The sequence below is a fragment of the Scedosporium apiospermum genome, assembly GCF_000732125.1.
Source record: "Scedosporium apiospermum strain IHEM 14462 chromosome Unknown SEQ_SAPIO_0090, whole genome shotgun sequence".
Taxonomy (NCBI): Eukaryota; Fungi; Ascomycota; class Sordariomycetes; order Microascales; family Microascaceae; genus Scedosporium; species Scedosporium apiospermum.
Window position 1 is genome coordinate 1273486 of NW_015971791.1, and position 23497 is coordinate 1296982.

At 51.3% G+C, this 23497-nt stretch overlaps 4 protein-coding genes and 3 pseudogenes across 4 annotated transcripts; 3 read left to right on the forward strand and 4 right to left on the reverse strand.

Annotated features, from left to right (window-relative positions):
• Nucleotides 1-3909: 3909 nt before the first annotated feature.
• Nucleotides 3910-5120, forward strand: SAPIO_CDS4203 (uncharacterized protein; the record flags this gene model as incomplete). Its single annotated transcript, XM_016786809.1, has 2 exons — nucleotides 3910-4196; nucleotides 4448-5120. The coding sequence occupies 2 exons, from the start codon at nucleotides 3910-3912 to the stop codon at nucleotides 5118-5120; spliced, it is 960 nt and encodes a 319-aa protein (XP_016643785.1).
• Nucleotides 5121-6826: 1706 nt separating this feature from the next.
• SAPIO_CDS4204 lies at nucleotides 6827-7519 on the forward strand (annotated as a pseudogene; the record flags this gene model as incomplete).
• A 3289-nt stretch (nucleotides 7520-10808) lies between these two features.
• Nucleotides 10809-12011, reverse strand: SAPIO_CDS4205 (annotated as a pseudogene; the record flags this gene model as incomplete).
• A 1472-nt stretch (nucleotides 12012-13483) lies between these two features.
• Nucleotides 13484-15515, reverse strand: SAPIO_CDS4206 (uncharacterized protein; the record flags this gene model as incomplete). Its single annotated transcript, XM_016786810.1, has 4 exons — nucleotides 13484-13813; nucleotides 13870-14687; nucleotides 14783-15159; nucleotides 15229-15515. The coding sequence occupies 4 exons, from the start codon at nucleotides 15513-15515 to the stop codon at nucleotides 13484-13486; spliced, it is 1812 nt and encodes a 603-aa protein (XP_016643786.1).
• Nucleotides 15516-18536: 3021 nt separating this feature from the next.
• SAPIO_CDS4207 lies at nucleotides 18537-19133 on the reverse strand (annotated as a pseudogene; the record flags this gene model as incomplete).
• Nucleotides 19134-19208: 75 nt separating this feature from the next.
• On the reverse strand, nucleotides 19209-20151 carry SAPIO_CDS4208 (uncharacterized protein; the record flags this gene model as incomplete). Its single annotated transcript, XM_016786811.1, has 3 exons — nucleotides 19209-19453; nucleotides 19507-19882; nucleotides 19963-20151. 3 exons carry the CDS (start codon nucleotides 20149-20151, stop codon nucleotides 19209-19211), a joined length of 810 nt encoding a protein of 269 aa, XP_016643787.1.
• Nucleotides 20152-20916: 765 nt separating this feature from the next.
• Nucleotides 20917-23417, forward strand: SAPIO_CDS4209 (uncharacterized protein; the record flags this gene model as incomplete). The annotated part of the gene is made up of 4 exons (XM_016786812.1): nucleotides 20917-20951; nucleotides 21036-21167; nucleotides 21259-22351; nucleotides 22566-23417. 4 exons carry the CDS (start codon nucleotides 20917-20919, stop codon nucleotides 23415-23417), a joined length of 2112 nt encoding a protein of 703 aa, XP_016643788.1.
• Between the last annotated feature and the right edge of the window lie 80 nt (nucleotides 23418-23497).

Genomic DNA, 23497 nt, shown 5'->3' on the forward strand with positions numbered 1-23497 from the left:
TCGGGTTGATCCCGTTCCATCACGTCGGTTCCATCAAATATAGCCGATATTCCTCGGACAAAGCTTAAGAATCTCTCATCGTCGTCCGACAGCTGTCCCGAACGTCGTAAGACCGCGAAAGCGATAAACGCGTATATATCCATTGATTGTTCCGGAATCTCAGATAGATTTTTGATCTCTAGTTGTTTTTTCGTAAAGTCAGCCCATATTCCGAGAAAAAGAAAAGGAGAAAAAAAAATCGGGTTCGGAGAAGGTGACGGAGAAGAGGATGAATTGCAAGTCCCTTACATCGTTTGCAGGCACCGGTGATGATGAATTGTACCGCAGGATAGAACACCACATTTCCGTTCAATTGATGTCAATCAATATCCACAAGCTTGGCGTCTCCGAAGGCGTACAACGGGAAAAGAATCAACGTTTACAAGGCTCATTCGGTCCCCCCGTATTTCATAGCTTGTCCATTAGAGATGAGAGGAGATATTCGCGTCTTCCTATCTCCGTCTCTCACATCATTTCAATATTCCTCTGAGATCAACAACTTACATGGACACTTCTTATATCAAGACTGAGAAGGAGAATCGTGTCACCTCCTGCCGCTGGGTCTTTTTTCATTCTGCTCCCGACCTGAGCCGCATACGTCTTGTCCCCATCTGAAGTAAAACGACCGTTTAGATAAGGAATGCCCATTGGATATTTCAACAACCACGCAAAATATCCCCTCGGATGACAGAACGTTGACGCTTGTGCGTTTCCCATCATTTCTCTCTCACTCTAGTCCTATTTCCCCGATCGACAGCCTATTTCCCCGGTGGCCCGCGTTGTGACCCGGCCCCCCACCCAACCCACCATAAACCGCCTTACCTTGCCCCGCCTCTGTGGTGGATGCGGCATGGGAGGCGGTTAGACCGTTGATGGTGGGTGGTCGTAGGTGGGGTGTCCACTGTCGACCCACAGAAGCCGGCATTTTGGTTCGGTTCCCCAAGCTTCCTCTGAGCTGGGCCTGAGCTGGGATTTTGACACTTTTTGAGTCGACTGCAGCCCTGGCTTGGACTGAAGTCCGATAATTGGGCATATCGTGATCGAAGAATTCGGGTTATTCAACATGGCACAAAAGACAACAAGAGAGGCAGAGACCTGGATTAGTGGTGACAAACATGATGATCTTGAATAATAACACCTGGAAGATGAAGTTAAGGATAGCCGAACCCTATCAACCAGTCCCATGATTATTGATCCCGGGATGGCAATCTTCAAGAAAAATGGTAATGCCAAAGCCACTAGTTAACGACAGCACTGTCTGGAGTCTAGACAGGAGTTGGTCGAAAAAGATCCATTAACAATAAAAACGGGCTTTTGATGCTATAATAGGGGAGCGGGATAATTCACAATATGACTTTTCCAACCAACTCTCCCGGTTGTTAGAAGGGGAGACGAAAAACGTCACCAGCGGTGCTGGAGCTGTCCTGGAAGTATCAGTTATAAAATGGCGACCGCTAGCAGTACCTTGGGCAATCGAACGAGATCGGAGATACTTACCGACCCACAATCGATGACCAAAACTGACTGAACTCGAGAGGGGTTTAGAAGGGCACATCTTTCCAGGGTTGTCTCTCGGTGGCCGTTCACCTAGTGTTGTACACTTTAGCACAACTTTAGCATAATGCGGCAGCAGAGGCTTCGGCTAATAACCAGATATAGGCCTTGTTATCGTTTCATCTCCCAAAACCGTGCCCGTCTGATATACACTTCGATCACTGGTGTGCCTTCTGCAAAACAGTAGATGGCAAGACGAACAAGGATCAACGGTTTAGGTAGTGGATGGAAATTAAACCCACAGCGGGCACGGTTCCAGGGCGCAACCAATTAATATCACCCTGTCCAATGGTCTGTACGACAGGGTTCTCTGGTAGTGACCCGTCGCTGTGCCTGCAGGATCTAATCGCGCGCTTGGTGGCCTGGGCCGTTGTCTAGCCCCTCAACCCCACATCTGTACCAAGCTCCTGCCTCAAGAAAGTGGCCCAATGAGGGTAGGTTGGCGCTATTACCGTCTGCGGACACTTTCTCTCTCTCTTCTGCCGGCGTGTCTGGCCCCCCCCATATCCCCCAAGACTAGCGCCATCATGTACGAGCGATATTGCGAATAATCAGTTCTACCAAGGGACTCCCTGACAAGGGTCGACGTCAGATGAGCCTTCTTAGAAAGGAATACGGCAAGCCTAGCGCCTCGTGGACTGACAGCACAATATAATTGCTAGATGGCTCGATCTCGCAGTCCGAAGTACTAGTACTAGTCACCGAGCCTAAGAGAGGAAGAAAGGGTAATTAGATCAGTGGTATCGCGGGCTTTATGTGATCCTAACACGCTCGTCCTTTCGTGAAAGATGCAAAAGACCACGCAGCTGGCTCGGACGGCATTGCCTTGACTTCACACCACTTCCCACTCGAGATGGTTGTTCTAGCCACGCTAAGCAGGCAGGTCTGTCGAGTCTGTAGAGAAACGAGAGCTTCTGGCCGCGCCCCACCCTTTCTGTTCTTTTCGGACTCAAAAGACGTGCGCCATGGGGAGAAGCAGCCGGAACAAGACCCCATGGATCAGGAGGTATATGAAAGCCGAAGAGACAGATGCACAGAGAGAGAGTGTGTGTGTAAGGGCAACTGGCAGTATCAAACGATATTAGTAGCCGAATCCCGACTCCGACCGTGACTGATAATATCCCAGGCGGCCCCCGCTGTAATGGAACATCACGGAGACGGAACACGTGAGATGGTGATCCTATGCGGCCAAAGTTTCTGCTGGGATCGTATGAAGCGGAAGTCCAGGGCGGGATCTTCACGGCTCCCTTGAGATGAATTGGTATCCATGTTAAGGGCAACCGCGAATGCAATGCTAATGAACAAATTTTAGGTCATGGTTGGTCCAATTACGCCGAAAGCAATATTATTGACGTTTAATCTTTGGCCGATGATTTGATGTAGTAATGTTGAGGTCGTGGTTGACGTCAAAACATGCATTGCTGCAAGGGACGCTGTTTGTAAAGCCACATCTGTGATTAGCTCACTTTTTGCCCTGGTTCCCTGCTCTTCCTCTTTTGCCGATAGCTCTTCCGTTGGCTTTGCATTTTTGCCCCTCGGACTGGAGTCGGCAGTCTCGAATTTGCGCTAGCGCGTGGCTGCTGGCCTGACCTAGTGCACAAAGCAGCCCCCCACCTCTTGCGCCGACTCGCGAAAACGCGAGCTTGCGACCATGGCCTGGCCCTCCATTGTCATGGGAAGTTCAATTGTTTGCGACGTTGGTGGGGTTCTTCCAGGCCAGGCCAGGCCAATCGACTCGTGGCCTGCAAAACCCCAATCCCCCCGTTCCTCCGACGTAGTGGATTGGTCAATCCAGACTCCAGTCCACGAGACCTTACCCGCCCAATGTGCCTGGTCCCATCAGCCCTTCTTAGCGTGCACCGCAGCAGTGTTCGATGGAGCTCGCTCCCCTCCTTGCTGTTTCTCCGTCGCGACTCGGCGCGGGCTTTGCCAGGAACTTCCACTAGGATGGTAGGCATAATAAGCGCAAAAAATACCCACCCCGCCTGTAATTGCCGTGCCGAACACTACTGCCGTCCATTCTCTCTCCGTCGTACGATTCGTGCCCACATACCGACCCGACCTCAATCAAGCTCATGTCTGCTTCTCCAGAAGAGGGACCCCTCTGTGTAATTTATCTATACTTGAAGACCCCAGGTTCCCGACCCTGATACCAGTGAAGTTTAACCAGACATCCATCATCACCTCTCCAACTCATCCACTCGAAACAAAAAACGATCTTTGAAGTCCCAATCAAAATACTTCGTTGTTAGCTTCCCCGAACTCAAGAAAAAAGAAAATCCAAAAAGAGAAAAAAAAAAAAAAAAAAGCAACACTATGGCTTCCAACGCGACCAACGGCACCACCGACGCCAACGCTGCCGCGAGCAGATTCGACCCCAACTTCACGCAACATGTTATTGACCTCATGGCTCCCGAGACCAAGCCCAGACATCGACAGATCCTTACTTCGCTGATTAGGCACATGCACGACTTCTGCCGCGAGGTTGAGCTCACGCAATCCGAATGGGTTCTCGGTGTCAACTACATCAACGCTCTTGGTCAGGCCTATGAGAAGAACCGCAATGAGACATGGAGGGTAATGGATATTCTGGGCATCGAATCGTGAGTCCGACCATCAACCCCCCCTGGTCCCCCTTCCCCCTTACAATTGAATGCATGTTCCCCTCACTTTGTCACCCCTCCTAAATTACGTCATCGACCCCCAACCCCAAACCGTCATTATTGCCATTGTCGCCAATTGCAGCAACGGCAGTTGACAGGAGCCCCGCAATTCATCGGTTTTTCCTTAACAATTATTTTTGTCTGTTTTCCTCCTCCTCCTCGGATCAATCGCTGACCAGCTCTCGTCGCAGTCTCGTCGACGAAATCAACCACAGCCTCGTTCTCGAAGATGGCCGCGCTCCTACCTCCTCCACCATTCTCGGACCTTTCTGGTCCCCCGAAACTCCCTTCCGCGAACTCGGTGGCAGCGTAGTCCAGAACATGCCCAAGGACGGCGAACTCACCTTCTTCCATGGTGTTATCAAGGACGTTGACACCGGCAAGGGCATTCCCGGTGCCGTCTTCGACATGTGGCAGGCCAGCACCAACGGCAAGTACGACGTCTTCGACCCTGAGAACCAGACCCGCCACAACCTTCGTGGCAAGTTCCGCACCGACGAGAACGGCAAGTTCTGGTTCTACTGCCTCAAGCCCACCGAGTACGCCATTGACACCTCCGGACCCTCTGCTGAGCTCCTCAAGATCATGGGCCGCCACCCTTACCGCCCCGCTCACATCCACATGATGGTCACCCACCCCGACTACATCGGTGTCACCGCCCAGCTGTACCCCAAGGATGACCCTTACCTTGCCACTGATACCGTGTGTGCCGTCAAGGATGATCTGCTTCTGGACTTCAAGCCTGTTCAGAATGAGCCCAACGGCGCTGTCCTTGATGTGGAGTACAACGTCCGTATGGCGCCAAAGAAGTACAAGCCCGACTCTACCATGTTGATGGAGAATGCGAACCAAAACAAGTTCTAGATTGGCTGGTAACAAAGCGTCTCAGAAAATGTTACGCGGTTTATGAGAGAAATGGTAGCGTACATCTAGGTATTAACCACCTTTTATCTATAAGTAAATATTTGTTAAAAAAAAAAAAAATAAAAGAAATACTCCTCAAATGCAAACATCTAAGACCGTTTGTGTCCCCTCGCTATGCCTGTGGTATTTTATATTCTATAGTAGATTTCTGCTGCTGGGACTGTATGTCGTTGAGCAAGGCGACTGGACATTTCCCACTCTGTCAAGGGAGCTAGAGCCAGCCACCTTGGTAGAGGTACTATTAGAAGTTCAATACCTGACGAGGGACGGAACAGCGGTTTCTTCTATCGTAGCATGAACTTCATATCTTAACCTGGTTGACAGCTTGTACTACCTCTTTCCCATGAGATAATATACCGTTACCTATCTATCATGTTTCGGCTGTTATCTCTTTCATCATGTCTCAGCCACCCGGTGCAGTCGAGCTCCGCTGGATCTGTTGGCGTTAGCAAAATGCAAGGCCCGACTTTCGCATGAATATATATTTATATGGCAACAACGGATCGAACTGTGGAGGTACTCCAACAGGAATTCAATCGACCTTCAGACGATGTATCTCGAGTGTGATGACTAGGGAAACTATCTAAGATCGTTCCTTTTGAGTTCAGAAAACTGCCCAACTTTCGAGCGGTTTCTTCAAAAGCACGGCGACAATCATACAAGATACCCTTCTTTTCTTTCCCTGGTTGATATAATTGTTTCGAATGCTACGGACCTTTCATTCGTCGATGCATTTTGAAGTTGTGCTGAAGCGGGCTTCGGCACCAACGGAGGAGGCATTCTTTATACATCCAACGCTACCGCCGTTGGGTCATATGTATCCGGGCCGCCAGCAACAATTACCGCTCGTCAAGACTTAAGAGGAGATGCCGTTCATCCGACATAAACGTCTAAAATATCCAAGAAGATACTGCACCACACCTTCCACAACTTCTCTTGAGGATCCGAGAGGCCGGGCAAAAGAGAACGTTCCGCAATAGTGAAATCCGAAAGCCGAGTTTATGAAGAGAAGTCCACGGGAAGAGCTGCGTCAGGTAGTTTCGGTCACAAGTGCCCAGCGCCGCCTCGCTCCCCAATTGCATCGTCACAATCGTTGTAGAGGAGGGAATGTGTTTGAAGGCTCTCCCACGATGAGGGAATTGGAGGCCGAGAATGAACGGCTGAAGCATCACAATGGCTATATATGAAGTAAACCGACCATTTGAAACTTGATCCAAGCTGAATGGTGAGAGCGAAGACTCAGAAGAACCAGGTAATTGTGTGGCTTGTGTGGCTGATGCCTGGCCGCATGATCGCTCCTGTCACCGAACAACACTGTTTGTCCAGTCTCGCCTCCCACATCAAATGCGCCGACACGTGTTTTTCTACTCAGCGCTGGATACCTGCAGGGAGGATATCACAGGCAGGCTTTTGAACATGATCCGACCACGTGTGTGCAATGTTGGGGCGAGCCAACGTCCGTTTGTTGTTTTAGGCAACCGCGTCAGTCGGCGGGTGAGTCAAATTGCAAGGCTAAAATAAACCACATAAGCAGGGACACACAAATAACAATAGGAAAGTATTTAGGAAGAAGAACTGGGGCTTTGACATCTGACCGCGACTTTCGTCCTCTTCCAATCCCTACCTTTCAACCACAGGCATTCAGCATGTCGCCATCACTGAGACAGTATTCCACAACGGAAGACGACACAAGAAGGGAAGAGTCGATTGACAACCAGAGTTCGGGCGACAAGGAAGAGCCCATTGTTGAGAAGTGGCATGATGCCGTTGATGCCATTCAGGAAACTACGCGAGAAGCCTTCTCCGCTAGCCCGGCGTTTGACCCCTCCTCGCCCTCGACCTTCCAGACCTACTGGCACGATATTTTCGCTCGCCTTCGAGACTCTATGTTGGCCGATCCCCAGATCCCGCAGTACTTGACGAGCCCACCGGTCCCCAAATTTACTGTCACGTTGTTCGACGCCATACACGGACTGAACTGCCCATGCTGCCACCCGGATGTGGAACCTAATATTGTGCTTGAAAACAAGGAGGGCGTAACGAAAGGTGACCTCATCAACGGTTTCATCCGATGTATGTATGGAGATGCCTTGCCGCGCGTCTACATTGAGCCGGATCCTCTTCGTGAGGAGGAAGCCAGCGCCTCAACTGGTGAAGATGTAGAAGTACCGGACGGGGCCTACCGGGATGATGCTGGTATGCTCGTGTACTCGTCAAGCTGGATGAGCGCTGGTGGCGGTGAGGAGGGGGAGACCATTGCGTATAGTGACGAGCCGAACATCGTCTTGTACTGCTGCCCACAAGACGAGTATGCCAGGAGGAAGAAGGATGGTGAGTGAGTTCGGGCCATAACGCCAGAGACCGAGGTTGTGCGGTTGTAACTGTGCTTTGGTTTTAATAGTAAGCTAGAAGGAGACAGCAAATAGAATCTCCACTCACCACGGATTTGTTATCTTGTAACTGTATAGGTGTGAACTTTCCCTACCAGCCTAATGTGATTGAGAGGAGTTCACTGAGGATATATAGAATATATTCATAATGCTTTCTAGCTTTTCTTTACTTCATTTCTATTTCTCTATTCTTTTCTTTTCTTCTGTTTTCCCATTTTCACGCACCGACATTTTTAATAAATATCGTGAGATACGCCGCCTCTGCTGCGCTTCCTTTGTCCTCAAAGATTGTCGGAAGTAGAGTCTACTCTTCGGCCATCCTTAAGACCGAGGTGGCTTGTCGACTTGTGTTTGGTTTCTTCTAAAAGTCTATTAGATCTACTGCGCCTTTCGAAGCAGACGACCAACTATAATCCAGGGCTAGCGCAACATCTTTTTCATGAAAATAACCTCAAATGAAATTTCCCCATTGGGATGTTTATATATATACCCTTCGTTAGTCCGCGCCGTCACTTCATAGCCTAACCCGAGATACCAATCTTCGTTTGCTTTCTGCCAGATATGGGGTCAGGAATGGATCACCGCGAGGTTTTTATTTATAAGCTACGGGAACAAGCAGACTTACAAGCGGTCGTGGGACGCCCCTATCGTCATACACAATCTTTTGGATCGAATCGTCCATCTGCATCTCCTTGGCTAGAGTGTCGAGTGCCATGATTGATGCATTGAATGGATCGAGCTTGGCGAGATGCTCGGCTTTCGACATCGCAGCTACCCCCAGCCCACCCTTTTGCAAGGCGTATGAGATATACAGCTGGTGCAGCCAAGTAACTCCCGAGCGCGGGAGGCCGATTTTCTCATCCTCATCGGGTGGGTGGACACCCAACGCGACGTGCCCGATAGGAGTGAATCGGCACTGACTTGGCGCTCGGAGGACGAGGCGAACCTCGCTCGCAGTGTCCGTCAAAGGCAATGCCTCCTGTGCAGCGTGAGCAAGGTCAACTACTGAGTTTGGGGCCGCGTATCTACAGACCTCGGGGTATCTCGCAATGTGCGTTGCAAGAAGAGTTTCCCGGTCAGGGACATCATCTGAGAGAACCTGATATAACTTTTTAGCACTAATAATATGCGTGCTCTGCCAGGTATTATACTAACGACTGACCACCCAGTAGAAGGCCTTCACACCATTGCTCGCCGATTCGACCCAGGAAGGGACTTCCTCAGCTCTCCAGCCACAGGCTATCCTCTGATCATGTAGCCGCCTCACTTGTTCCGTAGACTTGAAGTCCCACGGGATTAAGTCTACTTTCCGAGCATGATTCGATGCCATACTCGCCAAACGCCTCCTCAAGTCAATGCCCGAATAACAGTGGCAGCTGTTGTGTTTCCCAGAGTGGTTGGTTGGAGGACAAAGGGCGGTGGGGAGGGGGACGGAAGAGAGAACATTTCGTTTTTTTTCCCGCCCTGCTGAGAGGGTCAAAACTCCTCACGAACCAGTCCAACCACGCCAACACAGTCATCATCATGACTCACGTCAGCATCGGTACAACAAACCCCCGCATCAAGTAACCCAAGCCATGATTTAGTTGAACTTTGCGTTCAAATCCTGCTGTCATGTGTAGTAGATTCGTAGGTTTCTAAAGGGTTATTCCTATGTTTTCCTCTCATTTTTCTTTCTTCTTTTCTCGTCTCCCTTTAGTCGAGAATTATGTGATCAATGCATCTCCTCGATCACCGATATTATTTTATTGTCAGGCAAAGGTCGTGCCCCACATTGACACATCCTCCGAACGGTGTTGCTCTATTAACCAACGTATTAGTTAAGATAGTAAAGCACGGCTGAGACGTTCCTCGCAGGAGGACATCCGTGGCGCAGAGCTACATTCTGTCCAAGGATACTCCCTCTCTTTTTTAAACCTCCACATCCCTCCATGTCCTTTCAAGGAAGTCTTGCTTATGGCGCCGGGGCCGGAGGTGTTGCCAGTGCAAAATGTCTTCGACGCCTGTCCATGAGTGGTAAAAGGGATACGAATACGCCCCAAGGGCCATGGGCGAGTGCAATGCTTTGAAAGCCAGAGCCACTAAACCGACACCACCGAGATCCACGGCTAGATATCGGCGTCGATGCTGCTTTTATCCAACAATACTTCAGCGTCCCCTCTTTGATTGCTAGACAAGGTAAGGTCCAACCCTCTAACCACCCACGTACGGATAAGGTCGTCACTACGCGTCCTGTAGATCTGAAAGCATATGAAATTAAGGCCCGCTACAAAGGCTTCCGGGCCCGGAGTGCTCTCCCGCAACGCCTACTGCCGGGCACCGACACCGGCACCTGGGACACAGCCCTCCAAGTTCAAATGGAACTGGAGAACCATGCCTTGTTCTTCACCAAGGCTCTTCAGTGTTGATCATTAGGTAAAGTACTGTCGTACTAGGTTCGCGCTCGATTCGGCGGGGATGGGGTATCGGAGGGCCCAAACCCGGAGAGAGCTGCGCGGGCTACCACCAGACACGACGGCGAGGAAGAGGGATGGAAATACTGGGAGGGGAGAAGAACGCAGTGGTATAACGAAGACTAATCTTGTCGTTGTGGTCTGGGGTGAACGAAAATCGCCAACCCTAAATAATACTGGTGAGAAAGTCAAAGGAGACGACCACGAGGCAAGCGACAAGCACTGGAACCCTGGCCTTGGTCATTATCCTTGTACTACTGACACTGTCTAACATCGGTGCCGGGCGCATCCGGCCTCATCACTGTTGGCAATCGGATCCAGAGGAATGTCACTGAAGAGGAACTAGCAAGCATGTTCCCCAATCTAGAGAATGCCTTCACCGCTCGCACCTAAGCAGGTATTAACAAAAGGCCGACGGTACACGGTACCGTGTGTTCATGGCCCGGACAGCTTGGACACCAGTAGCCGATCTTCTTTTAGGAACACATCGTTCTAGTGCTTGGAATAGAGGTTTTATGAAATCAGTTGGCGAAAAGAGCATGGGTGGACGTATTCCTCTCGTGTTTCGCGTTTCAGGTATCACAACTACGAAATCTCTCGCGATCGATGGGCCCAGCTTAACTAAACTCTGCGAGGCGAACAAGAACGTTGAGTAAAGTTATTCAACAGCCTCGTTCCCTTAATGATGATAAGGGTACCTTTGTATCTCTTTGGAAACAGACTTTTAACTATAATAAACCTTAGGCCAACACTTTTATTCTAGATATACATTAACCGCCTGTACATTATTTCCAGAAGACTCTTCCTTCCATCAATCTCCTTGCAGTCCTGAATACACTGGCCCGGCTCAAATAGCCCTGCTCGTCACATTCGGCGGATACCATTAGTTGCCCGCTGGCGTGGTTGATTACGAGACCGAGATCTTCGCCATCCCCGGCCTTGACTACGTTCTCCGCTACGGTGCTACCAGGGATCTTGGACGCCGCGGCGACGGCTAGCGCGACGGTGACAGGGATGGCCTTGTGCGGCTGTCCAACGGACATGGCGCGGACGACGATGTGGGCCGAGGATGGAGATTGGGGGGCAGAGACGAGGGCGATCTTGGGCACGCTACCGGGTACGCCTTCCACGGTCTCAGCAAGACCCATCTTAACAGCGCCTAGCCGTCGGATCTTGTCCAGCCGGGCGAGCAAGTTCTTGTCGGCATCGATCTCGGCTGGGGAAATGGTACCGGAAACGCCAAGGTCTGACGCCAGGACGAAGCAACACGGGTTCGCGGCATCGATAAGCGTGGCACGAACGCCGTCGATTTCGTCTATAACGTTGTCTGTTGGTAGCAGCTTGCCCGTTCGGGAGCCCGCAGGGTCAATGAAATCGAGCTGGAGACGCGCAGCGGTGCCGCTCACGCCATCGATGCTAAAGTCGCCAGACGCGGCCGCCTCGCCGTCGACAACGGGGAACGTGGCGTGGATCAGCTTCCCTGTGTTGGTGTTGCGGATGCGAACGGTAGCCAGGTCCACGTCGCCCTTGCCCTTCCTCAATGTCGGCCGGACCATTTTTGTGTCTACAGCATAGGGTCCCACGGCTGACGACATATTACCGCAGTTGCTGGAGTAGTCCACACTGGGGTCACAGATACCAAGGGAGACAAAAGTGTAGTCGACATCGGCCTCCGGGTCGTCCGACTTGCCCACCACGCAGATTTTGGAGAGGCTCGAAATGCCTCCGCCTAGCCCATCAAGCTGGCGTCCATATGGATCGGGACTGCCAATCGTGCCCAGAAATATCGGGTCCCATTCCTTTTTATCTTTTGGGAGGTCATCCCGATTAAAAAAGATGGCTCGAGATGTGCCTCCGCGATAATATGCCGCGGGCAGAGATCGTTGGGCCGAGGCCAAGCAGCGCGATTGGTGTGATGAGAGGGTGATTGACGACAGCGCGGTGGTGACCACACGCTGCTGGAGCCATGACTGCTTTGATAGAGCCATCGTTATCTTGGATGAAATCAGCCCGCCGTTTGTGGGGTACTGAAGGATTGAAGATTGAAGCACAATGATGTCTCGAAGAGAAATCTGCTGAAGGAAAATCGTGGCTGGTTCATCAGGGGCAAATAGACTCACTCATGTGACAACAACTGTCTACAAGTGCCATGAAAAAAGAAGGGAAAAAGAAGAAAAGAAAGAAAAGGGAAAGAAAAAGGCGAGGGACCAATGACCTGGATTTCACTTCTGAACACCTTCTTTGCTATCTATAGGATTACCAATTTTCGAGATTTACAATCTAATCTCGGAGGTTGCCTGTCTTTAACGTCGATATCGACTTGAAGTGCGGTCTATTCGATCTGCTCTTGCTGGGTGTAGATTTCGCTAAGGGTGATGAGTCAATGAGACTGCTTTCTTCGTATTATGTTCCCTTCGGCGCAGTTGCCTTGAAGACCTATGGCTGAAGGCCACTGATGGTCACATAGAGACATAGTTATTGAGGGCTGCCATCCTCGCATCGCAAGGATTCAACTGTGGCAGTAGAAACGAACATATGTTGAAGCGGTGAGAGAGGCTCGGCTCAGAACACTATTTGACTCCTCCAGCCGGGAAATGTATGGTCTAAGAGGAACCTTCGGCGCATTAACCCGATTTTTCTACGAACGAGCTGTCCGTAGAAACCACGCCACGTCTCCATGAACCTTCCTAATCCCTTCACCCCAGCAGACCTGGTAAGAAGCTAGGGTGGGTGAATGACATTTGACTTATTTGATATTTTGTCCATATTCTAAACTTTAGATCTAATAAAAAGTGTCCTAGGAACCGGAGACCTGGACGCATATCACTGACTGGTGTCTTATTACGGAAAAGGCTTCGTACTAGTATGAAAATGTACGGACAAGCCTATTTATCACGACAGTTCGCGTACCATCCTAGCGGTTCAAAGAAACGACGAGCCAAGCGACACTAGGCCATGGGATCATTGCACTTGAAAATAGCCCGCGGCCTTGACCCCGGCTTCAGCGCCTGTGCTTCAAGTGCCTGCGCCTGGTAGACTTGCTTCCGGAAAGTAAATAAGTGCAGAAAACCACAAAAGGAAATTTTGATACTCTTTTACCCTGTAATAATATTCCATTCCTGGCCTGAACCGAAGCCGAATGCCGTGATGTCACTGCCAGTCCCTCTTTAAGTTAATTCTTTTATCCGCTGCTATATGGGTTAAGTGCCCTTACGGTGTCTTTGCGACAATCTGTGATCTCCTTCTGAAGGAGGCATGCGGTTACATAGTCACTCTGGATTAAGCAAGGCCATAAGAAGTAGAATATTATTCTGTAAAAAAAGAAACTATTGAGTCATAGAAGCAAGAAGGAAATGAAATACTATTATACTGAGTCTAATTATGAATAATTACGTACCCTTTCGGACAATCGTCGGCAAAGAGGAATTCTCATTCGTGCAACGCATGTCGACAACATCCTCTAGCAAAGGGAGAACCTCGCGACGCTGGGGTCATGGTCGCTCACCTGGTCGTCATAGTTCTGCCAGGTATTGAGATGCAAGTGCTCGTATTTGACTCCTCCACAACCGACGGCGTTGCTCACATACATGTGATCCAGAGCCTCGCTGTTCATGTCATAGAGGTACGTGTAACGCTCATTGGTGGAGATCCTGGCGACTTCATCGAGATCTGTCAAGCCGGACTTATCATGGAAGACCTGGAGGGGTTGCACCTGGACAAACTCGTTGAAGTCTCCGGCCGCGATGACGTAGGCCTTTTTATCCTTCTTTAGGATCTGGGCAATAAAGTTCTATTGACACTGTTAGTCTTTTTTTCCTTCCGTTTCGTTTCGAAAATGGAACGTACAGCAGTGGCCTCCGCCTGAGCCGTTCTCTGGACAACCCCCAAATTAACTGGAGGTCGTGCATCGCCATGTAGACTGGTAGATCCACCCTTGCTAGTGAAGTGCACATTTACAGTGAAGAAGGGCTTCTTAGCGCCCTTGACAGCCCGCCACATAGCAACCAGGGGCTTACGGCTATCCTCCCATGCCGTGTTGGTGGGGTCGATGCGACCAGGATTGTACTTGAGGGATGGCCCGGCCAGGACCTCGTTGGCGTCGAGGCTGCCTCCCTGGTTAGGCTTGTACAACTCCACGACGTCGGGACGGTAGAGGTAGGCGCAGCGAATGTTGCCACCGGGCTGGCCGCCGTCCTTGCCATCTTCAGGGGCAACCTCGACAAAGTCGTATTGGACGCCGCTAGCCTCGAAAATCTTGTCGGTCAGGGTGGCGAGTGTGATGTTGGCGCTGACGACGCCGTCGTCTTTAGAGCCAGAGTTATCCTGAACCTCCTGGAGGAATAGCAAATCCGGGATGCGCAACTTGTTGATGATCTGGTCGACAACTAAGGGGAAATGGCTACTTGTCGGGGCGAGATTCTCCGCATTGTAGTCGGCGATGGTGATACCCTTGCAAGAACCCTTGCTAGTGAAACTCACAGCACCGTGTTCAGCGGAGGAGTTACGCTGCGAGGAGATGTGTGCAAGAGGGAGAACGCGATAGAAACCGAAGGCGTAGGAGACGACGCCTGTGATGTCGCCGTAGTAGTCGCCCATCTTCGTATCCGTGGGGTTCTTGCTGCCATCGAGGGGAGTGCCGATGACAATGCTTTCGGGATTGGCGTCTAGACATGAAGTAAGCCTGATGAGCCTTCAGCAACCCTCCCGAGCTCATGTCTATTTCAGGATCTTCACGAGGTGCAACAATGGGGATACATACCACCGTCGGACATAGTTAAGCCCCCATGCTTGTTTTTACCGGTGACTTTCCAGTCTCCCCGGACCCAGACATCCCCGTATTGGTTCGGGCGGCTGATTCCATAGGCACCCTTAATGGTGACCAGCTCTCCCATAATGCTTTCCCAAAAGTCCATTCCGTACTTTTTGGGGTTGAGCTTAGGGTTTGCGACGGAAATTAGAGACACATTATTAGGCACACCAAAGAGGCCGCCCTTGTCTAGGCTGGAGAAGCGTTGAGTCGGCGGGGGCGAGGTGTCCTTCCCGATGGTAAGGGGCTTGACCTTGTTACCAGAGGAAACAATGGTAATATTTTGGGGAGAGGTGAGCTCGGTAAGGTAAAGGTAGTCGACGCTCGATCTGTATTTACGAGCTTGTTAATCCCTAATCCGCTCGATTGTCTTACTAGCCAATGCAACGGAAACTTACCGATACTCCGAGACCTTGCCGCCTAGAGTCACAATATCTCCCACGGCCACCTTCTTCGCTGCGCTGCTGCCGTAGACGAACAAGCTCTCAGACGTTGCTGCATCCTTGTCTGGGCGGATCGATCTAAGGTAGATTCCAGAGCTGCTCACGGCGGTAACAAGTCCCTCAACGTCGCTGACTATCTGGCCGTTGTACGGCGAGATAAAGCGGTTGCCGTTTATCTCGGCGATGCTCAGCGCCGTGGCGCGAGAGATGACTGCGAATAAGAGAGCTCCAAAAGTCTTCATCGCGCCCAGGTCAGGTAGCCTTACCCAGTAGACGAGAATTCTCTGTAATACCTGCCCTGCTCATATTGCGATATCTTCGCTACCGGCGATCCCGCCCCCTTTATATGGTTAGTTGCAGAATGCTACTCCACGTGCAAAGAAGATTGGGAAAAGTATCGCGCTCCCAAAATAGCATGCAGGATACAAAGGCAACTCTCTGCAACTGGAATTCCCGATCAAAAAGGACATTGTGGGCCATGTCAAATTTAATTTGGGTTGATCGACGAATCTCATTCGTTCGTGCCCACCCGGACCTGCATTGTCTATTCTCAATGCAATACCGAGTCAGGCTTCCCTCCCGCCATGGGTGCCGGGTCGGCCAGCCCGTAGATCCCCTTCGGCGTAGCACGTTGTCGTAGGAGAACCCCGGACGAGCTCACGCTACTCCATTCCAGCCAGCTCCATTCCTACATGCCTATTTCGGTAATGTCGCCAAGGTCACGAAAAAGGAAAGTCGTCTCCGAGGAGGAACACATCATCAGAACGCACGCCCGCAAACCAGGATTACCGAAAGCAGAAAGGTCTTGGTAATTTTAACTCGCATCCCTATGCAATGCGGAGAGGCCAACATCAATTGGTAGTGTCGCAATACGTTCCAATCCGACACTGGGTATGGAGGATAGGACTTCAAAACTCGGAAAACAGCCGAGAGCTAATTGGTCCGCATTGGATATTCGAATGCGGTTGCTTGGGCTGTAGTAGTGGTTTTTCCTGCTTTCTTTATTAACACTGAGAAGTCTGTTATTGCTTACTACACGGCAAGAACTCGTGACGGCGTCACCAAGAAAACCTCTTGATTTGAATTGCCGATGAGCTGGTCAGGAACCTTGACCTCTACCCTAGGGACTCTAGGATCCAATACACTATGCGCGATGTCAACCGCCATTAGCTAGAAGCAATATTCCTAGGGATCAAGCAACATCTGCAGTAGATTTGGGGACCGAAAGATCATAAAACTCCGCATGCGGGCGATCTTGGTGACCGATACTATCGAGAGTCCCCGAGACAGGGCTTCCCGCTTCACTTTTCCTCATCGATGGATAATTCAGCATCGTGATAGCCGATTTTATCTTTGTACTATCCGGGTAAGGCGAGAAATACCCCTGGTTCTGTGGCTACTGCAATGAGTGATGGCTGCATGGGAACTTGGCTCCATTCTCTCTAATAGGGATGATATCCGGTGCATCTGAGCAGAGTCAATATTAGAGCGACAAAGGATCGTGCCAGAATGCCCGTGTCGCTTAAGCTAATAGCCATTCCTCCGCCGCGGACGGCGCCAGATTTACAGTAAATGGGAAATTCCGGGCAAATTTTTGGCTCGGAAACGACTTTCCGTCAGTATAATGGAGGTGAGGCGACTCAATATGTCTTTTGAATTTGTGTTTGGTTATTCGTCTTCGTCTTTCCTATTCCTGGGCCATGGCTTGGGAACGGTTCTAAATTAGACCTCGTTGCACCTTGCATGTAATTTGAGCCCGCCGACCGCCCACGCTCCAGTTTGCGGGCGACAGCCTTGGAATAACCGACGAGATCGCATCCAATAGCTGAGATTATGCACGCCCAGTTTACTTATTCGCTCTATCGCCGTTAAGAGTCTCAAGGATCCTAGCAGAATGGTAGACGCTCTCACACCATACCCAATCTGCAGCGTGGAAAGCAAACTCCAACAGGATCAGCAACGACGAGTGGTGTCGTGGCTGCCAGGCTCTGGGCCAATTTAGCGGGAGATTATCCATACCTGTCCCACCACTGACCTTTCTAGTACTGTCCCGATACAGATATGTTACTTGTGAAGTCTTAAGATGGTAATGTCCGTATAACTACTCCCCATTCCTTAAGTTAATCGGGTCTCTAAGTGCACGTCGACGATCTGACCTGCTAACCCCATAACAGGGGCCCTCCTTATTTGACCGACTGCTCGGTAGCTTTCCAGCTTGGTAACTTTCTCCGGTGAATCGTGTGGGGTTGCCCCAGATTCTCCCCACATATTAAGACCGAGCCGCGGTTGGGTCGGTGCAGCATGATCGGCCTCTCGGGGAAAGTGTTACATGTAAAAAGGGGGGGGGGGGGGGGGGGGGGGGGGGGGAATTCAGAGACCTAGGCCGCCGGCTGCGAAGGCTAAAGAGATGAAGTCTTCAAATCAAGAATGGTGCCCTCTTTACCTCCTGTAATTGAGAGTTAGCTTTAATGCCGAATTAAAGTCTACCTATTCTTTATGGGTTTACTATTTTTGTAGAGTGATTCCGTTTTTCGGAATAACCTTCCGTGGTGCCATGCTATGTCTCGTAAACTTACTGTCACGCCAGCACTTGTTCTATTTTCTGACGGAACGGACAGTTAGCTGTTCGCGTTGGAGTTTGCGAGGAACAGGCTACATATGCCTTGTTCAGTAATGTGAAGTACGACCATCTTTATAAATCTGATTGATTAGATTGATAGTAACACTGCCCTCGATGCAGAATACTGGGGCTACACCACGAATAAATCCTCAACACTTCAATGTTCTCTCATTCGTTGCTGAGGTTGAATTTTCCTCTGACATACTCGCCACCACCACCCGGTGAGAGCCTACTCTCAGTATGGCGCCCTTTGCAGCCCCATACATCAAGTGCATTAATACAACAGCGGTCTGGTCTAGGGTCGTCTAGCTAGCAAAGAAGGAGCACCGATCTTAATGAGGTGAAGCGACTCGTTGAGAAGGTATGATCGAACGGCTTTAGGTCACATCTGCCGTGTAAATTGTGTCAGCTTCGAAGAGCCGAAGAGGTTCCCACGACTCAAATTCTTTCGCTGGAATATCCGCCCGTACTCTAGACATATATATTTAAAATAATAGCTCTCCATAGCACTGGCATGAACTTAATGGCACCATTCCATCCGAAACCTCTGGCACGTTCTGTTGGGATAATTACCTCTGACGAATATTAAGAGACTCCCCGGTCCAAGTATCCTCAGCTCACCGCCCTCTTAGCCTCTTCCCAATTACCACTTATACCTAAACCTTAAAGAATCCTCACAATCAGTCTTGTCCATACACTCCTCGTTATCCTGTGCCATAAGATCTAATTCCTCCTGAGACATGGCGGTCAAGATGCGGTCGCGCCTCCTGTTTTCGTACATATAGTATGCCCAGATCAACGCCGTCAGACCCATACACAAGGCCATTGCGACGAGCATGGCACGCAGGCCGGTTTCGTACCGCGGCGCCTCGTGGGAGATGAAGAGCTGAGGTGAGGCAATGTTGCCGACGCAGAACATGACGAAGCAGAAGAGCATGGTGGTGGTCTTCTTGGTGGTGCTGGCTACATTGCTCGCGATGAGGCTGAGGAGGATAGCGTAGGCGGCAGGGATGCAGACGAGGAGCCAGACGGCTGACACGCGGGCCCATGTGGCGCTTTGAGGTAGAGCCTTGAGCATGATGCATCCAACGAGGGTTGGAGTCCCGATGATCAACATGACGGCGCAGCGGCCTCGGTCACCCCACCATGAGGACAGGGCGCCAGCGACGACCATGGCTACGCACTCGACGGCGCCGACAGGAAGGGTCAGGAGGGTGGTCTGAATGCCGGTGAAGTCCATGTCCCGGATGATGAGGGGCAAGAAGCTCCCACCGATATTGAGCATCATGCTGATCCCTTGGTAAAACGCGAAGATCTAGACTTGAGGGTCGCGGAAAGCCTCGGCGACCTGCGACCACTTGAACTCGGTGGACTTGATACCCGTGCGGTTCTGGCGCACGCGCTCGATAGCCACCGCGCGTTCCCTGTCGCTAAGGAACTTCGCGTTGAGGGGGGTGTCGGGAAGCCAAAGGAACACCACGACGGACCACAGGACGGTGAAGCCGCCGCAGATGAGGAAGACGAACTGCCACTTCTTGACGGCCGTCTCGATGTGGCCGACTCCGTATCCCAGCAATCCTCCGACAATGGCGGCCACGCCGACCATGAAGTACCATCCGGGGTTCTGGCGCCCTGCTCGGAGGCCTTGTAGAACATGCCGGTAATGTAGATCCAACAAGGGGGGATGCCTGCCTCGAAGAAGCCCATAAGGAAACGCAAGGCAGCGATGCCGGCAAAATTCTTGGCGACGGCACAGAGCATGACGATGCCACCCCAGATGAAGAGGTTCACGGCGGCAAACTTGCCGATGGGGAGCTTTTGCAAGAGGTAGTTGGCGGGGAACTCGCCCACTAGGTAGCCGACGTAGAAGAGAGAGACGGCCCAGCTGTACTGCTGGCCCTCAAGATTGAGGTCGGAGCGGAAGTCATAGAGGGCTGCGTAGGAGATGGTCACTTTGTCAAGGTATTGGAGGCCGAAGGTCGGCATGAGCTGGGAATAGTGTTATAGTGTTAGTATCTGGTACCATATAAAAATTAATTGATTTTGAGTTTCATGGTTCATGGCCTTACAATGGGCATCAGGAAGAGGTCGAGCTTTCGTCGAACGTGACGGTCCTCTTCTTCGGTGATTTCGATTCCACCACCATGCTGGTTGATGAACTGGAGGCCCAGGTCGGCCTTCTTGTCCACGACCTCAACCTCGTCGACAGCGTTGGCCTTCTCCTCTGATGCAGACTTCTTGAACATGTGCTCGCCCATTATCACTGATTTTTCTTCCTTCTTTTCGTTGGATTTATACAAGCCTGTGTGCAAGGACAGGAAGAGGTTGGTATTGAAATGCGTGAGACTGGGCCGGGAAACTGAACAATATAAAAGCTGAAAAACCTCGAAGGGTTTGGGCTGTTTTATTCACCAAAGCATCCAAGACTGAACAAGTCGACTTCTCCCGAATCGAAGTTCCGAAGGAATACTTAACTATGCAGACGCGACGCTGCTCCCTGCTCCCTATCACAAGACCGAGATGCCGATAGGAGCAAGATGCAGACCTGCCGCATGGCCCGGGAACCTCTTAGCTTTCTTCCTATATTTGGGTTGCTTCCCCACAGATAAGCAACCAGTGAAAGCATGTCAGTTTTTCCCACTAAACTAGCTTCAATCTCCACCTTTTCGGCTCTGAGCTCGGGTATTTAAAGCAAACGCGAAGCCCCCTCCCCCTAGATGCGAAACCCGAAAACCACGCCCCACTCTTCACTCTACTTTCAATTCTGGGCGATTAGGTTTGCCCGCACCCCGTGCACGGCCTACCCATTTCTTACTTTCCCCACGAAGACAACCAGAACTCAGCGAATCCTCTTCTACTTTGTGTAAGCGAGCCACGACCCAAAACGCGGGGCCCCGGATTTTGGAGCTCCGATGTTGTGGAGCCCAGTCGGACTAGGGCAAGGGAGTAATAACAATAATAATAGTAAAAAGATTGAAAGAAAAAGAAATTAAATTAAAAAAATCCAAGAAAGAAACAAAGCCATGGTTCGCACAACGATCGCTTGTGCCCGTTGTAGGTATGAGTTGCTGGTATCATTCTCCAACTGCAAAGCGACCCTCTACCCGACTCGCTAACGTCTTTTGTTTTCCCTTTGCCGAAGGAAGGCCAAGATCAAGTGCGTCCACGATGGCATACCACCCTGCCGTGGCTGCTCCAAGCGCGACGCGACGGCCGAGTGCGTCCTTTCCAGGCCTGTCCTGGAATGCAGACAGTCACCACAGTCACCCGTGAGGTAAGTTGGGACAAGGCCCACCTCTCATTACGTTTGCCTCATGTGTGTGTGTGTGTGTTTTGTGGTTGTCCGAACCAACACGCCATCATAGATCCCATCAAACAAACCACCGACGACGCCGTATTGGATCCACCAAGCCCGGAGATGAACAGCGGTCCTGGCCCAATGTTGACGACAAATCAAGAAGATGCCACCACTCCACCGTGGCACTGGCACCAGTATCGGGCCATAAACCGGATATCGGGTTTGTCCCTCTAGTCCGCAGGGCCGCTGCCGTCTTTGTGACCCACTTTCCCGAGCTCGGCTTCCTGCATATGCCGAGCTTCACGCAAGAGTTACAGCAGCTGGAGGAGCCAGTTGCCGATGGTGTCAACGGCCCGGATCTGTCACTGCCTTCGAATTACAGGGTCAAACTCAAAGCCCTGTGCTCAGGCATCGTGGCTTTGTGCGCCCCGCTAATGACGGAAGAAATCCACTGCCGCGAAAGCTACGCCGCGCCGGCCATCTCCCGCATCTCCGTGTTTGATCTGCCCGACAGGCATACCGTCCAGACACTCTTGGTTCTCGCCATGTACGAATGGGGCAATGGCCGGGCATATAGGGCCTGGGTATATAGTGGTCGGTTTATTTCATTAATTTTTACTGTCCACTTTATCAACCACGCGGTTGCGCTAAATAGTAGTTGCTCCCCAGGCATGGCGACGCGAATGGTGCAGCTGCTGCACACAATGTCCAAGTCTGGAGATCTTTCAGACCTCCAACTTGAATGCTTAAACCGCACCTTTTGGAGTTGCTACGTCATGGACCGTCTCATCGTCTGTGGTAAACCTCAACCGCTCTCACTTCCCCTGGACGCCATGGAAATCTGCTGGCCCGTTGGACAGCGCGACTTCGCGTTCGGCCACGCTCCAGACCGACCATGCCCCGCCGGGGAAGATGGGAGGGCCGCCGTGTGCAACGACCTTGACGATTACTATCGGCTTCTACTGCAGGGCTACGAAATTTGGGCGCAAATCCTCAAGTGGATCACTGTTGGCGGTCGACGTCGCGAGGACTTATGCTCGGCTGGTGGGGTCCCCTGGGCAGCCGGATCTCTGTGGAGTTCATTGCATGGTCAGTTGCAGGCCTGGCGAAGCACCCATGGGAGTCGGATTCGATTCCCCGACACTACTGTCGAAGCCCACGTCAGTCTGGGTCAAGGATACGCCTTTGCGTACATCAATCTTATTTACTATGTCAGGTGATCAAACCCCCCCGAGCCTTCCTTAGCCCTTCCTTATATTCTGTTATCCTTCTTTTCAATACCTCAGTGCATATAGCTTTGCATGCGGGGGCGAAAAGCCCAACGTATTCAGCTAAATAGTAACCGCTAACCAGTCTTCTAGTCTACTATTTTAGGAAGGGAATACATTCCTTTCCTCCCCACGCCCACCTCGGAGCCATCAGGCCCCGTCGATCCTCCACTCCTTCCCCAAGAACCCCCTCTTGCACTGGTGGTCAACCCGCGCCGACGAGCTTTTCTCCTCGGCATCCCACCTCACCTCGATCCTTCGCCTCATGGACTCGGCCTCTACTCCATTCCTTACCCCCTTTGCCGCCTTCTGCACATTCTCTGCCGCCACCATGAACATCTACGTAAGCTGCTTCCCGCGCATGAACCTCGGTCGGAGCGAAGGCTCCTCCAAGGCCGACAGCGACGCGAACCTAGCATACTTGGATCGCTTCCGGGCCCACTGGCGGCGGGTGGGCCAGGGATGGTGGGATACTATCTGCCAAACGCAGTCACTATATCAGCGAGCGAGTAGGGACCGGGTAAAGTATCAAGGTAAAACTCGCGATGACTTCGTTGCTCTCGAATCGTCCATGCATGACTCGTCGGGCATATCGCCGAGCTCAGCTACCGCGGACGCAACTGCCACCAAGACGATGGCTGCAGGAGTCGAGACGACGACGGGGCTCCCCAGTGACCCGCACGAGGATGGGCCGCCAGAGGATATCAGCGGTCCTATTTCGTTGGATGGGGATAATATTGTTGCCGCAGCTATGAGTCTTCAGGATCTCTCGCATTCGAATTCACACCCACATTCCGGCTGGGGTTTGAATTCTCCTGTGTTTCCTGACCCCGCGAGCGACTGGAACGATATTTGGCCTCTGTGGGGGGAGCAGCGGGCTTTCCCTTACGGGTTCGACGGCGTTCAGTGGGAGGGTAACGCGGACGGTACGAACTTATCTGCATTAGGCTTTAAGTAACGAACCCCATGTCATATGCTCTAGGGGGAGTTAACATTGAAAATACCTGATGTTATTCGGTCTACAAAATGCGTGTCTAA